The 16,946-nt window shown below is 44.4% G+C and overlaps 2 protein-coding genes across 2 annotated transcripts in view; both read right to left on the reverse strand.

The window, feature by feature from the left end:
- pde4ca (phosphodiesterase 4C, cAMP-specific a) overlaps positions 1-16,946 on the reverse strand; it is a 185,504-nt gene that overhangs the window by 155,868 nt on the left and 12,690 nt on the right. The window lies entirely within an intron of this gene.
- Positions 921-5,672, reverse strand: LOC130387323 (uncharacterized). The gene is made up of 2 exons (XM_056596348.1): positions 3,093-5,672; positions 921-2,848 (listed from the first exon to the last, which is right to left on the reverse strand). The coding sequence occupies exons 1-2, from the start codon at positions 3,181-3,183 to the stop codon at positions 1,839-1,841; spliced, it is 1,101 nt and encodes a 366-aa protein (XP_056452323.1). The 5' UTR covers positions 3,184-5,672; the 3' UTR covers positions 921-1,838.

The following is a 16,946-nucleotide window of genomic DNA, read 5'->3' on the forward strand; positions in this document are numbered from 1 at the left end:
ATAAAGTTTCTTACGATACTTTGTAACTGTTTCCACTTCAAGGCGCGGAGTGATACTTTCACAAAATGATCTGGCGTCATAGCAGTTATGTATACGCTCTTTATACAACAGTTGGGAACCAATCAGATCGCTGGATTTAGGTCCCCCATTGTATAATAGTATATATAATATTACTTATAGAATGTTACTAATATAATATAATATATTAGTATAAAGCTTATTTTTAACCTGGAGTCACTAGAACATGGAAGATCTGGATATCATACGACATGATATCCAGCCCGGTCTTGCGAAAGTCCGACGGCCGGGCTGCAGAGTGGGCCGCCCGACCCCGGTTCTCGGCCGGGCTGCAGAGCACGATCACGGGCTGCAGCCCGGCCGAGAACCGGGGTCGGGCGGCCTGCGAAAGTCCGACGGCCGGGCTGCAGAGTGGGCCGCCCGACCCCGGTTCTCGGCCGGGCTGCAGAGCACGATCACGGGCTGCAGCCCGGCCGAGAACCGGGGTCGGGCGGCCTGCGAAAGTCCGACGGCCGGGCTGCAGAGTGGGCCGCCCGACCCCGGTTCTCGGCCGGGCTGCAGAGCACGATCACGGGCTGTAGCCCGGCCGAGAACCGGGGTCGGGCGGCCTGCGAAAGTCCGACGGCCGGGCTGCAGAGCCCGTGATCGGACTTTCGCGATCTTCCGCGAAAGTCGGCCACAGACTTCCGAGAGTCCGCGGCCGGGCTAAATAATTACTAGTTAATTACAGAGAAAATACTTACATTTGTGTTTTTCCAATCCAGCCCGGCCGAGAACCGGGGTCGGGCGGCCTGCGAAAGTCCGACGGCCGGGCTGCAGAGTGGGCCGCCCGACCCCGGTTCTCGGCCGGGCTGCAGAGCACGATCACGGGCTGCAGCCCGGCCGAGAACCGGGGTCGGGCGGCCTGCGAAAGTCCGACGGCCGGGCTGCAGAGCCCGTGATCGGACTTTCGCGATCTTCCGCGAAAGTCGGCCACAGACTTCCGAGAGTCCGCGGCCGGGCTAAATAATTACTAGTTAATTACAGAGAAAATACTTACATTTGTGTTTTTCCAATCCTGTCGCATCTTCTCGCCCTCCATCTTGTCTAGGATATTTCTTGATTTTCCTTTTTCTCACAAGGTATTGTGGGAGCAAGTCAGAACTGAAGCGCTTTGAGGGTGCCCATCGAAAATCTCAATTTTGAGGGGATGTTAGCCCTCCCCCTTAAGCTACATTTAAACAGCGCAACAGCGAGGGCTAGGGCTGAGATTTTCTATGTAGCAAAGGAATGAGATTGGGCCTAAGTCTCACTCTGTGAGATGCAAAAATAACAAAACAATGGTTCAAATACATTTGAAGTATAAATAAAACTTAATATATATATATATATGTATAAATAAATTGTTATTGTGTTACTATTTACATTTGTAGTATAAATAAAACTTCAGATAATATATGTACAAATACATTTTTTGTGTTCTATTGTAAAAAGAAAGAAATAATATGACATTAACCCCATTTCAACAATGTGATGAATGTGATTCAGAAATGACCTTTTTCATCTTTGTATATATGTAATTATCTCTAATTATCCTGTCTATTTTTTCTAAATTTATAAAGTATCTACACTGTTCTCTGTGTCCATCTTAATACTATGTATGAATCTGTGTGTGTATCTCTCTGCATCTATCTCTGTACAATATATATATATATGCATCTATGTATGTATGTTTCTCTCTATTAATAAATGTGTATGTATAAATAAATAAAAATAAAAAATAGGAATAAATAAATGTAATTCATAAATATACAAGATGTTGTTTAATAATATGTAAGATATTAATTGCTGGAGATAAGCTCTCCTCTCAGATTTATGAGAGCTGCACAAATCTGAAGTATTTTATAAATTTTAGGAACTAAGCTTATTGGCACGGTTTGTGACAGGATCTTGAACACTTTGAGACGCCTTATAGCCCGTTCCACATGAATGCGTACATTTGCTATCCGTCTCATCTGAGTCACTTGCTCATTGGTTAGCTGGCTGTGTTTGCGTGTAAACGCAGGTATGACTAGCCTTACTCTCCTCTCCTCAACAAGATCTCTAATTGTGAACCCACGGTCCCCCATCACCACATCACCAGGACGTAAAAAATCAAGAAACCCCGAGTTCTGTGTAATATACCTGTCAATACACTTCCCACCAAAAGCCTCTGAAATAAACATCAGCATCCCTGATGGAGCAATGGCAACAAGGTACTTAACAGTGTTACTTGCATAGTAATGGCTGTAAGACTCTGAGCGCGAGTCTAAGTTTTTGGCTTTTTGCAGAACACTCTCTGTGCAGTCAATGATGCAAGTTAAATCAGAGAAATGTGGCAGAAAAACCTTTGGCATAGTTGCTTTTATAGTGTCACGGGGCAGCCATGGAATGAGGTCCCTGGTGTGCTCAGCAAGGATATCAACCCAATGCGTAAGTGTTTTACTGACCTGACTGGCTGATCTTTTAAAGCGCCTCGCTAAATCAGCTACAGCAAAGTTATGTCTGAGCTTCATGAGTGTTAACAAAACTTCATCTTGAGCTGGCATTGTTGATGACTGGCGCACAAAACCTCGTAGACAGGAGACAAGAGTGTTGAACACAAGTAGAGGAATCCCTGTGTACAGCAGACAGTCTTTATCACCTTTCAGTGTAACCTCTGCAATGGACAGTGAGATCTCAGGGGCAGGTGTGATGATCATGTCACATATAAGGATGGATCCTTTAGAGTAGGTATGGTCCTCCTCAGCTGGATCCATCCACTGTGTTTGGGCATCCTTGAAGGTTTGAGGTTGCTCGAACACCATCACAGCTTGGTTTGCAGGTAATAATAATATGGAGACATAGATGGAGATAATTGGATGAGGGTCTAAACATGCATTGGTGTACAGAATAGATCTAGACAAGGTTTTAACAGGACACTGACCTATGATCATTTCTAAATTAAGGATGAAAGTGAGGAAACACCATTGACTTAACCAACGTAAATAGAGTATACTGTATGCTACCGTAATGTTACATAAAAAAAAAATGCGTCGATATCAAATTTAGCATACCTATTGTTGTTCCGACTTGACTGTCAACACTCATCCTGACGACTCTTCGCCGTTTCTTCTCAGGTGGCTTCTCATAACCCAGATAAAGCATTGGGTAAGTGTTTTCTTCCGTAGGCGCTTTGTTCACAAAATGAAACGAACAGACATAACAACATTTCGGAGGTTGTTTTAAGTTCAGGTTCTTCAGCCAATTTCTTTTAGCCTCTTCATCATTGGGCAGTGGATGGAAGCTGTACCATTTCGGGCACGAACACTCTGCTTTATTATTCGGTTTGTGGTCAAAACACTCAGATTTCAACCAATTATTTAGTTTTGTCCGGTTGTTAGTACATCCTCGAACGGCACACGTTGTTCCCGAGCAGTTTATTCAGTGACAGAGCGAGTGATGTGAATAGCCTGCCAGCTGATCAGGTAAAAACACAGCTGTGGCGCGACACGTAGTGGGTGACCGGAAGTGTGGCCCACAAACGTTTTCCCACTAACCGCCCCAGGAAACTTGTGGATAGCTCTGAGCTAACCCCGTTGCAGCTAGGGAAAACCGCATTCCAATGTCCATATATGGAGTCAACGGCGCAACCAATTCAATTTGGTCTAGAGGGGACAACTTAGCGCCCCCTCCCGAAGTGGTACAGCCCAAGTCGGCCTTGAACTGCGATTGGTCAGAAAGACGTAACACCAAATAACAACATTGATCTCTCATGCAGGCAATAAGATGGTGACACACTGTTACGGTGTCCAACAAACATAAAATCAGCAGCCTTTGGACTACCCAACATAAAGGCAGAAGACAGGATTCTTGGGGAAAACAAAGTTTTATGGTTGACAATGATCGTGAGGTCAGTCCAACATGACGATTGTCATTGTCTTTCTTTTACTTCTCAAACTACGTTACAATTGAATGTTCATCAGCCCGAGCCACACATTCATATTTCGTGCCCACGAAATAATAATTTGTGGCCACACAATAACAATTTGTTGCAACATAACACAGGCGCTGGAACCTATGTGGCCGCAGGGCCAATGGCCACCCCACCTTTCATTGATGAACTATTTCGTTTCTTAGTAATGTTTTGGCCAAATATTGTTACTATAAAAACAAACGAAACAAAGTGCTCCGTCTCCCCGCGACCTTATATTGATTGAGTCTAAAACGTTCTCATTTGCACAATGGCGCTGCTGTTGCTTGCTTATATAAGTTACGAATTATTATTCTATGGCCACAAATTAATAAATATTCACCCATGTCATCAGAGAGGCACCGTAGTTTCACCTTACTACTTGGTGAGGTTTAATTAATTATTACAAATATACAAGTTAATCCATTCACGCGATTACGTGTTAGTTGCGTGATCCGTAGCCGCGCCCCCCGGTGTATGATCAGACGATAAAGGTCAGCTGCGCTCAGAGAAGGAGCATCGGACAGACGGACAACTATTACCAAATGTAAGTGAACAATGCATGACTTGAATTCTTTACAGTTTATGATTAGACCGTTATTACGTGTGCTCTCCGTAGGCCTAGGCATGTCCTCTCCTATGGACAGAATCTCTGTTTATTATTAGGGGTCCAAGCCAACGGGTTGGATCCCTATTGTTTGTATTATTATTATTAGCACGTGCCCAAGCCTCAACCTGTCCTCCGAGATGTATTGAATCTCCGGTTATTATTATGATTATTGCATTATTAATTATAAATAGTGCCCTCAAATGCCTGTGTGTGATCTGATCTTTAATTCATTATATCAAACATACATTTTGTTATCTAGTTTAGTTAAGCCATTACGTATTTAACTAATATCTCATGACTTTTACAGATGACAAAACCCAAGACCATTGGGAAATGTCCCATTTGCGGGAAAGTGTTAAATTTTGTGGCAAAGCATCTCAGGGAGATCCATTCCCTCCAGAACATCCGGGAGAGGAGCATCCTTAACTACCTGGCCACAGGCAAGACTTTGGTTCCTGCCGGACCCTGCCCCCTTCCCGGATGTTCGCCCTATCTCCTTTACGTGGTAAAACACCTGAGAACTCACACTGAGGTTCCCAAGGCAAACGTGGATCGGAAGATCAAGGCCCTCAAGCGCACCACAGCCATCAACCAGCTGGCGGCCTTGAGGGCCACTGATCCCCATCCACCCATGGTCAGCACGCTCGACCAGCCGGAGGACCAGGCGCAGCAGTCTGACCCGGAGGCGGGAGTAAGCATGTGCACGAAGCGCACTTGCGTCAATGCCCGCCTCCGGGTCCGTCAGCTAGAAAGGGAGCTGGCAGACCTCCGTACTGTGAGTGAAAGAAAAATACATGGCAATTATGCATTCTTTCCATGATCAATTTATTTCAATAACTCAATCATTACAGTGTCTTTAATTTGCTGTCCTGTTTTCTCTTGCCGTTTGTTTTTTCCCTGATCAGAGGTTGGTCCAGCTCCAGGCCAAGCACCGGCCTCGACGTGAGTGAAGGAAAAATACATAGCACTTGTACATTCTTTCAATGATCTATTTATTTCAATAAGTTACATTACAGTGTCATTAATTTGCAGTCCATTTTTCTCTTGCTGTTTGTTTTTTTCTCTCTGCAGAGGCAGCCCCAATACCGGCCCCGGAGGAGGAGGAGGAGGAGGAGGAGGAGGAGGAGACAGAGGAGACAGAGAAGGAGGAGACGGAGACAGAGGAGGAGGAGCCTTCGTCCCCGGAGGAGGAGCCACAGCACGGAGGAGGAGGAGGAGGAGCCTTGGTACCCGGAGGAAGAAGCCCCGGCCACAGCCACAGCCACAGCCACAGAGGAGGAGCAGGAGAAGCAGCAAACTGTGAAAGCGGTCAAGCGGAAACTGTGGTAGAAAGTAACCTTACATTGTATGTTAAACTATGAATAATATTAGGCCTACATATCATATAGATACTTTAATAGTGGAAAATAGCTGATCACCTTTCCCCTAGATGTTAGGTGCCATGTGGCACCAGTGAGTGGGTCCAGTCTATTCCTATCTGATGTACTCTTGTGGTAGCATTAATAATAACAACTTATCTAATTAAGATATCGCCTTAAGATTAAATCAATATTTCGCTGTCCGACGTGTCCGTGAGAGAACTTTTTCTTCATCAAATGGCGTTGTCGGCAGGATCCCAATATGAGATCATCAGACTGGTAAGTTATGTTTTTTTTTTTTAAATGACTATCTTGCCATTCTGACCCTCTGACGGGATCCGGCATCAGGCATCAAGGATTGGCAAGTAGTAGACTGTTTGTTCCTACGAATGGAAAGCTTGTGCCGTGCGAATCATTAGCAAGATTTCGCTCTGCAGATTGACTCGAATATGTGATATGTGACGACTGCAGGAATGTTGGCGGATGTCGTTTTGATTACTCTCAGTAAGGGTAACAACCCTCCAAAGAACTACGTACATTACAAGAGTTACATTGGTGTGTTTTCAAATAACTATGCATCCCAAGTAGAACCCATTCAGTAAGTAGCCCAGTAATAAAACAGTTTGGGACCCCACATACGGCCAACCAGTGAATGTATTTGCTTGGACCTCAGATGAATGGGTAATGTACGTCCCTCGGAAGTTATGCAATTCTGACCCGGACCTTTGAACGTTTCTGTACTGACAGTCCTTTCACTGGTATGATGAATAGATAGAGATCTATTTCAAATAGGGCTGATAATTGCACCCACGGGAAGAAGTTATTTAATTTTGACCCGGACCTTTGCACCGTTTTCTGCACTGACAGAAACGGTTCAAAGGTATGATGAATGGACAGAGATCTATTTCAAATAGGGCTGATGATTGCACCCACGGGAAAACCAAGTAGGATGAATTGAGTGGCCTCATGTTTGTTTGAACCTGAATGAAATGTACATAAAAAAGAGGAGCCTCCCAACCTAAAGACACCAACGACGGCGGAAAATTTGATTTAACCACTGTTCAACTTTTCTTGTCATGTTACTAAACTTATCTTTTTTCAGAAAAGTGGACGAGTGGTAAAACTAAATATAATAGAAAAATAACGTCCGGCCTTTACGGACGCAAACAGTGCCAGCAGGTAAGTATGGCACTGAAACAACTGAGGGAATAGGCCCCCCTCGTTTTTGAAAAGAAAATATATGAAGAATATCGTAGTGTCTCATCCCAATTGTATGTTATGTATTTTCGCGCCGTATTTCTATCCTTTCTTTCCATGCTTTGCTTTCATGTTGTCTACAACCTCTTGTAGACCCTTCTTCTCTCCACAGCGCTGGAGAAGCAGTTTTACGCCGTCCCGAAATTCTAAATGTATTTGAATGCGATTGTAATAGATTACTGCTGAGTTGTATTAATATGATCTGAGAGATCGTATAGATTTTCTTTCAGATAAATAGCAATGTCCAAGGAACGAATGCCCGAAAAACGTAGCAGTTCAGGACACTGATCCAGAGCCAGAGGACAATTCAACTCACAAAAGTTTATTCTTCAAACAGGTTTGATTGACAAACCACGAGTCAGTGAGTACCCTGAAACTAACATAGAAATAAATAAATCGGGCTCCTTTTGAGACATTGACTTTACTCTGATTTTCAAATTTGTACAAAATATATTAATATCATTCAGTAAGGTAACATTTCTTTGTTTCTTTATCAAACAGATCTGTGGTCTCCATTTGCGTTGAGTTCCACATGTTTTAAAAGTATTAAATAACATTAACATAGCCTACTTTTAGCATTAAAGAATTCATGACGTAAAACTATAACAAAAGTGATTGTATTTTGTTTCGTATATCCCTATCTGTTGGATCAGCTGTGTGTGTATTCCTTTATTTGTATTAATTTGTTTGTGTTTTATTTTCAAGAGAACGTCTGACTCAATCATAAGGAAGTGTAAAATGGACGCCCATTCATCAAACGGGACGCTAAGTGGACAATAACGGTATCTAAGCAAATTAAAAAAAAGAGCGGACCTGGTAAGAACCCGCTATGGTAAGAAAAAAAACGATCCTATAGTGCCACCAAGATCCCCCGCAGATATAGTCTGGAGAGAAGAAGGCATATACTCGGTCTTTCCATTTAACTTATGATGTGTACGAATGGGACAGATGGCTGTTGGCCAATAGGTGGTTCTTTTTGATTCTGCAAACTACAAGAATTAAAAGAACAATAACGTCTGGACCAGATCTGAAATGGGATTTTAATTACACACAGAATTGTTTAGATGCATGGATTCGCACGGCAAAACGACACCCAATACCGAAACCAGTTAAACAAGAAGTAACTCCAGAAATCGCGTCTAACATTTTCAAAATAACGAAGCAAATTCAACCAGATTGGACAGAAGTGTATAGAACAGCTCTGTTGAACATAACAGCAACTAGTAATGCAGAACATGTTGAAAAAATTAATGACTGAAATAGAGTCAACAGCCGCAGAAGTAGACGCTATTAAAACAGCCCAAAACAACATAAAAGACAAAACCGCCCTCGCTACACTTTGTGTATGGAGCCAACGTCAACTCGTTAAAGAACCCCCCCAGATGCCATTACTGCGAAAAGATTGGTTCATCGGGAGAGATATTGCAGAAAGAAACACAGAGACGAGGCCAAACCGTCGGCCCAGCCCATGGAACCAGTCAGCGCCCCCCACACCATGAAGAACCCGCTCCAACGCCCAGGTGAGTATAATCATTACTAGGACCCCTTGGAAAAGGAAACAAGGATCCAGGCAACGCTTCTTCAACTGTCTTCCACCCCCACCGAAAATCCAAAATGCTCCGTGCAGGTAGGACAAAACCATTTTGAATTTCTTGTTGATTTCTGGTGCTACAGTATCAGCTATTAACAAAACTGGTATTTTACAAGAAAGTAACCAAACATTGAAACGGTTGGTATTGCTGGCATTGCGATGAGTGAAACAATATCAAAGCCGGTTTCCTACTATTGTATCACATGTCCCATTGGAACAGAAGTTTTTAATCTCTCCCACCTCTCCTGTTACAGTTCACCCCAGAGTTTATCCCAGGTACCATCTAAACTATGGGCCATGCATAAAAATCATGCAGGATTTGTAACCTCTTCACCATCTCTTAAAGTTACTTTAAAGTCAGATGCTACTTTGACTTGTACTCGACAATATCGTTTGTCCCCCGAAGCATTAGATAGATTTCAGCCGGTAATAACTTCTCTTTTATCTCAAGGTATTCTAAAGGAAACAACTACTAGTCCTTGTAACACACCCATATTGCCCCTCCCGAAGCCAGGGAGACCAGATGAATAGAGATTTGCATTGTTCCTATCACACCCATAGCACCAGACACACATACAATACTATCATCAATCCCTTCAGATTCCACACATTACACAGTAATTGATCTGTGCTAAGCGTTTTTCTCTATTCCAATACCATCTGACAGCCCCTACCCATGGTTTTTTATCCTAGTGATATGATCATGTTAAAGTCACTTAACCCAATGTTCTCCTCCTCAGATGGCAAGGACCAATCCAGGTGTTACTGACCACGAGGGACTGCAGTCAAACTCCAAGGAAAACCAGAATGGATCCATGCAAGCCGATGCCGCCCAACACCTCCAGAAGAGGAAAGCACCAACGCCTCGAATGGACCACCTCTACCGTGATCTGCATAATACTCCTGATGAGCCCAGCAGACCAATGCAACGCAACCACCAGCAACAACGACCGACTCCCGACCATAGCGGAACCCCAGCTAACCACATCATCACACAACCAGTTTGCAAGCCTACTTGCTGCAGCTCAAACCCACTTCAACACCACCAAGAATGGGCCCCTTACTCCAATGAAGAGTTACCAAATGGAAAATGAGTGAGCTAACATGCTCGACATAAATTTTACTAATGTACATATTGATCATTTACTTTTACTAATTTCTTTGAATTAGCAATTTTACAAATGTATATATTGATTACTTTATTAATGATAGATTTTTACTAATTTCTTTGAATTTTGTTCCTATTATTCTGTGTTTTAACTTGTTTCACCATCATTTGTAATCCTGTGCCATAATATACTACCTGTAATAAGTGTTGATCCTATGATCAAAAAGGGAGGAACTGTCGTGGAAATATAAAAGACAAAATGTGTGTATGTGATTGTAAATATACAATCACATACAAATTATATTAACCTTTACCGTTTATATAATTATTACATTAGAAGGAACTGTATTCATTCTCCCTGTATCTTAAAAACAAATCCCTCCCCTCTTAACTGAGAGAGGTTAAGTTAATTCGTATTAAAGTTCCCACTGGAGCCAGTAAGTCTGGTTTTGTGACCAGGCCAATCGACTGACTTCTTTGTTGTGTAAACTATTTACAGCCAGGTCTTACAAACCTGCAGACATGTCCAATATCCACCCATTGTATTACAAATTTACTTGGCCTAAGGTCACTCCCACTCCCTTCCCACAACGAAAACGTTCCCTATAAGAATCTTGTGAATCTATTGTCTCGTCGAATGTGTTCTTGGTAACCTTTGGAGCCAGTACTTTTCCCATGATCATGCCTTAAGATTAAATCAAATATTTCGCTGTCCGACGTGTCCGTGAGAGAACTTTCTCTTCATCACTAAGACATTCTCGGGCCCGGGTTGCCACAATATGATATGTAGGCCTAATAATAATCATAGTTTAACATAGAATGTAAGGTTCATTTCTACCATACTCTCTGAAGACAATGCTGACATTCACACGTGTGCATCATCTCTGTTTGTATGAAGATGATATATGTTCAAAAGTCACAGTTGGGACCTAGAAGACATGAGAATAAGCTGACATCCACACAGTATGACCAGAAAAACATGCTATGCACATCAATATTTGAAGGTCCAACTTTGTATTGTGTAAGGATTGGGAATATAAGGAGCAGTACGGGAGTCATTCAGTAGTGTATTTGCAGATACCACTCGGCTTTGTTGTCTCTCGTTTGCGGGTGGCAATAAACTTTTCATCTATACTTGACCTGGATTCTCCGATTCCTCTTGCATATAGCTAGTTGAAGTGAATTAGATAAGTCGTTAATGGAAGTCCACCACAAAACTCCCATTTGGCACTCCTGGGGTGAGAAGAAAATTGATTAGTGTAATACATAATCATTTTGCCCAAGGCCAAAGTATGTACCCTTAATCATGTCTTGTTATTGTTTTTCTCTCAACCCAGAAAAAAAGCAAGCTGCGAAGCATCTGCTGCTGCTAAGGAGGAGTGTTTCGTGTTTGAAACGTTTCATTACAAAAAACCTTTGGAAACTGGTCGTTGTTTGTCAATTTTTATGGGGTCAGAACAGTCTCATTAACCCTTATAAGGTGTTCGGGTCTGTGGGACCCGTTTTCAGTTTTTAGTTTTATAAAAGTGATAAATAATTATTTTTTTGAACTAAGATACATTGGCTTTGGTTCATTTTCTGATAGGAACATAAATCAGAAAAAAAAATTAATGACCCCCCCCCCCCCCTGTATACCCCCCCATCACATTTATATTACACACAGGGGTGTTCGGGTCCAGTGGACCCGGAGCTAGTTTAAGTGTGGAAATCCTTGTGGAAATCCTTGTGGAAATCCTTGAAATCCTGGTTCCTTCTTTGCTCAGATTGGGTCAGTGCAGCAACGAAATGCCTTCTTCTGGATGCGCATGATGTTCTCTCTGGCTTCCACAGCAACATCTTTTGCATATTTCACGGGGCCACTCACGCTCGGGGAGGCTCCGAAACTTGGGACCAAGCTGCCATTCAGTGTCTTCGTCCAGCTCCTCCGGGCTTGCCCCTCTTGAGATAATGTCTGCGATGTTGAGAGGCCCAGGAATCCACCACCAGTCTTGGACGTTTGTGCTGCCTTGGATTTCTCCAATTCTATTGGCAAAAAACGTTTGGTAGCCGTAGCTCTCACGTTGGATGGCCCCAGGACTGTCCGGCTGTCGATCAGGTGGTTTCGACACGGATAGTACAGTGCTTCTGGAAGTACTTCTTTAGACGGCCAGCGTAGACGGCACCGCAGGACTTCAGCCTTGACAGCGTCGCCCTTGTGGTCCTAGAGGAGTCAACCTGGCTTTGGCTTCGACCAGTCGTAGGGTCACAGTGTGTGGCATTTCCCACTGTAGGTACAGTACAGCACCATAGGAACGCTCGCTGCCATCGGAGAGGTGATACCGCAGGGTATGGCACAAGAGTCAGGTGGTGTCAAGGCTCTGGTGAACTTCAGCCGACTGAGCTCAGCGTAGTCTTCAAGGAGGCAGATGGCGTCTTCCCGAAGGCCCTCGGACAAAGGTGCGTCCCATGTATCCTCAGCTGGACTGTACTTAACTCTTGCCTCCTGGAATGCTCTTCTTACCAGGATGGCTCCCTTCTGCTTGATCGGTGTTGCAAGGCCGAGGGGATCGTACAGCCCAGAGACTTGACTGAGGAGCTCTCGCCGGGTAAGTGGATTTGGTGCCTGGGCCCTGACTTCCTCTTTTGACAGGTTTACTCCCAGCCGCATTTTCTTCTTCTTTTTGGAGAAGTTCACAGCCACCATTAGGTGCAGCTTGTCGAGCTCTGGATCGTACCCAAGACCCAGGGCTTTGTTGTTCTCCTCTGAGTTTGGTTTCGGAGGACCATCACTGAGGGTTCTTTCTTCTGGGGGTCACCTGGTTCTGACCTCCCACTTTGGACCATCACTGAGGGTTCTTTTCTTCTGGGGGTCACCTGGTTCTGACCTCCCACTTTGGCCTGAGTAGACCCATGGCTTCATATAGAATCCACCAGCTTCCAGGATGTGCTCAACGTTTGCCGTGATTTGCTTGAGCTTGTTCAGGTTGTCATTCGAGACCAAGATGTCATCGACATACACGTCTTGCTCCAGCACTCGACGCTCTTCTGCGAGATGGTGGAACATGGGCAAATTTGCAGTTTCCCGCATGGCGACTTGTGCGATACAGCCTGCTGGTTTGTCGCCAATGTTGACTCTCGTGATGGCATATTCCTGGATGTCATCCTCCTCAGAGTCTCTCACAGGAAGCGGTGGAGGTGCACTTCTTGGTCCTCAAGCCATACAGAATTGTACATTTTTTTTATGTCCTGGCGAAGACGCCTTGCCGGAATCGGATGAGGACAGCACGAATGTCGTTAAGGACGTCTGGACCTTTGAGGAGTAGGTCATTCAGGCTCTGGCCCTTGAATTTCTGACTGCTATTCCAGACGAGACGGGACTGGTGTAGTCACAGAGTGCGGATTTGGAGCAATCAAGTGGCTGATGTAAGTTGAGGTGGCTGCACTGGGCCATGGGTGATCTCTCTGTACCCTACAGCTGCTGTGCGCATGGAGCGAGCAAAGTGGGTTCTGGACCCGTGGGCAGTGATCTTGACTTCCTCCAAGAGGTCTGGATGAGAGCCGCCCACTGTTTTTCCGAGGGGGCCATCCCACAGGACAAGGTCACCGATGGAGCGCACCTTTTGAGGGACGAGTTGCCCTTCTTTGTGGCTGATGAGCAGCCCGATCTTGGTGGGACGGACCAGTTCATGGAGAGGGACGTCGGGAATAGTTTTCTGCAGAGTCTTGGGTGGCACATGACGACTGACCTTTGCGATGCTGTCCAGCCCGTAGCACACGAGCTGGTGGGATCTGAGGGTTCCTTTTGAAGTGAGACCCGGATCTTCAGAGGTAACGCTGGTCTCCACTGTCACCTGCATCCCACCGACTCCATGGACTATGAGCGTCACAACCTCACTCCTTCAAATTCAGCTCACCAGCAGCTTCATGAGTTATTGTAATTTGTGTCGGACGCCAAGTCTATTAACGTCCCAATCCTTTTGGCCAGCGTTTGCGGTGACTTCCAGGATCATCATGATGACAGGGAACTCCTCAAGGCCATTTTCTGCCAGCAGACTCCTCCCTGGCACTGCAGAACTGGACGTCCTTGGCGACAGAGTTGCAGAACGCGTTCCGGACATCGCTGAGCAAGGTCGGGGGGCCAGGCTCTTCAGGAACTCTTCTTGGGCCTCTGTGCCCTTTTTTCCCTCCACTTGTGCTGGACTGGGCTTTGGCCACCGTGGCCCATCGCCTTGGCTTCCAGCTTTGGGACAGAGGTAGAAGTGATGGCCCAGGCCTGGAGCACCCTTACACTCCTCGTCTTGCACAGGAATGTGGTCTTGCACTCTGCGTAAACGTCGTGGACCTCGAGACACCTCCCACATGCGCCGATCCGCTCAACTGCTTCCTTCTTCTCAGGTACTTTGAGAGTTTTGAATTTTTTGCAGTAGTACTGCAAAAAAAACTGACGCGACAATTGTATGTCTTTATTTGTTTTAGCGGACCGGAAGCAAGAGATTGATGAGGCTCTTGTAACTTGATTGTAAAAGACCCTGCAGCCTTTTTCCATCGTGGACGACCACGGTTTTAAAGAACTTTGTGGCTTTGCTGGATCCTACCTACACTCTGCCATCCAGACAGACTCTTAAGAACATGGTGGTCCAAAAGTATGAGGAGGAGAAGACCAAGGCCAGGGCTGTCATGCGGAGTGTTGAGGCTGTTAGCCTGACTGCTGATATGTGGACCTCAATTAATATGGACGCATATCTAGCAGTCACCTGCCATTATGTGGATGACTCTGCAAAGCTGGGCCACAGTTCTTTTGGGAGTGCTGCCTTTCCCTGTGTCTCATACTGCTGATAACATCTCAGCTGCAAAGAGGTCGCTCATGGAGGAATGGGGCATTGAAGGCAAAGTCACCTCCATTGTAACTGATGCTGGAGCCAATATGATTGCCTCTGTGAGAAATGTAAATGTTCACCAGGTGGTTTGCTTTGCACATGCTCTAAATGTAGTTGTAAAGAAGAGCCTAGATGCAACTCCTGGCCTGGCAGACATCAGATCAAGGTCACGGAAGGTGGTGACATATTTTAAGACCAGCACCACAGAAAAAGAGAAGCTCAGAGAAGTGCAGGAGCAGATGCAGAGTCCAGTACATAAGCTTATTCAGGAGGTGGACACCCGTTGGAATAGCACTTTTCACATGCTTCAGCGCCTCTTTTGAGGAGAGACAGGCAGTGGGGGCAGCTCTTGCAACCCTTTGAACTGACGTGAGACCTCTGTCCCTCTGCCGACTATGACACCATCTCTGCATGCCTGAAATTGCTTTCCCCCCTTCTACCAGGCAACGGTAGAACTCTCTGAGGAGAAGAGAGTCTCTGGGTCAAAGATCATCCCAATGATCAAAATGCTCATGCTGTACTTGTTTGATTCAATGGGGAAGCAAGTCACACCACAGCCAAACAACTGGGGGGAGAACATGATCATCATGATGCAAAACAAATTTGGACAGTATAGAGAAAATCAAACCGCACTGACCCATTCCACTCTGCTCGATCCTCGATTCAAAGCAATTGGTTTTTACAATCAATCAAATGCGCAAGCAGCAGTAAAACGACTCACTTTTCAATGTTCACAATTATCCATAAGAAACACACCACCTGTCACTCATGAGGAAGAGCCCTCCACCTCCACATCATCTCAACCAGCTCCAGCAAATGTAGAAACTACAGAAACTACAGGTAATGTTGTGAAAAGTAAAAAGGGATATAAAAATGAAACCGTCAAGTACTGATTACTGTCATGTTTTACTTTCAGATATTAACCTTTGGGAAACACTGGACAGAGATGCTTCTGAAGCAAGAATGTCCAGAAATGCCACAGTGGATGCTACAATGGAGGTGCAACGGTACATGGCCGATCCACCGCTGGAAAGATCCGAGGAGCCACTGGAGTACTGGATCAATCACAAAAATGTGTACCCTCTTCTCTTCAAACTGGCGCAACAATTTTTATGTACGCCGGCCTCATCTGTTCCTTCTGAACGAGTGTTCTCCAAATGTGGAGAGTTGTGAGCAAGAAAAGAAACAGGCTCAGTCCAATAAGTGTTGAAAAAATAATGTTCCTAAATCAAAATCTTTGAGTTTCCCTATGCCATATCCCCTGGTTACACCCAACTTGTGCCATATTTTCCAAGCATATCCTAATTTTCCCCAAGCACTCTCTCCCCAATAACACAATAAACAAATTCATTCATCTTTATTTGTAAAAAGAATGACATCCGTGTGTGTGTGTGTGTGTGTGTGTGTGTGTGTGTGTGTACTCGCCTAACTATCCAACAGTGGACTTCGGCGTCGTAACACCTTCACCAACAGGGGACCTCCGAGCCAAGAGGGGACATTTTTCAGGTCCCCTTTTGGTCATGCCTTAAATCAACCTAAAAACATGCCTAAAATATTTTTACCCATTTTCACAACTTTTGCCAAGAGGGGACCTGAAAGTGTGTGAGTGTTTAGCCCATACTCTATAGCGCCTCTGCTGGCCAGAGCTTGATTTTCAACGACCAATCCACACACGTCGCTTCAAACACTCCTCTATTGTGTGAACGACCTGCAGTCGTTCACACGTCTGTCAGAGTGTAGAGGGCTGTTAAACAGACTACTTAGTAAAGTCTCTTGAAACATGCACACAAAAATGGCTCAGCTTTAAAAGTTCCAGACTTTTTTGTATGCAGTGACAGGGGTCCACTAATAATAATAATAATAATACATTTAATTTGGATGACACTGTTGGCTATTACAAAATGACACAAGTCCCTTCTTAGATAGCATGGAGCGACATTCACACTCCTTCTTTTATGAAAAGAGGTAATAACTATATATACTGTAAGGGAAAGATAGTAATCTCAACTAATGTAATAATAATTTGTCAAACTTGAATTGTTAGTGTGTTTTAGGAAGGGAATTGTCTAACAAAAAACCTATCTATTCATTTGTATCAATTAAAATGATAAACAAATACAATATAAGGGTCTAGACCTTTGAAATAGTTAAATCCCCAAATTAGCCTTAATTTACCAT

The sequence above is a fragment of the Gadus chalcogrammus genome, chromosome 8, assembly GCF_026213295.1.
Source record: "Gadus chalcogrammus isolate NIFS_2021 chromosome 8, NIFS_Gcha_1.0, whole genome shotgun sequence".
Taxonomy (NCBI): domain Eukaryota; kingdom Metazoa; phylum Chordata; class Actinopteri; order Gadiformes; family Gadidae; genus Gadus; species Gadus chalcogrammus.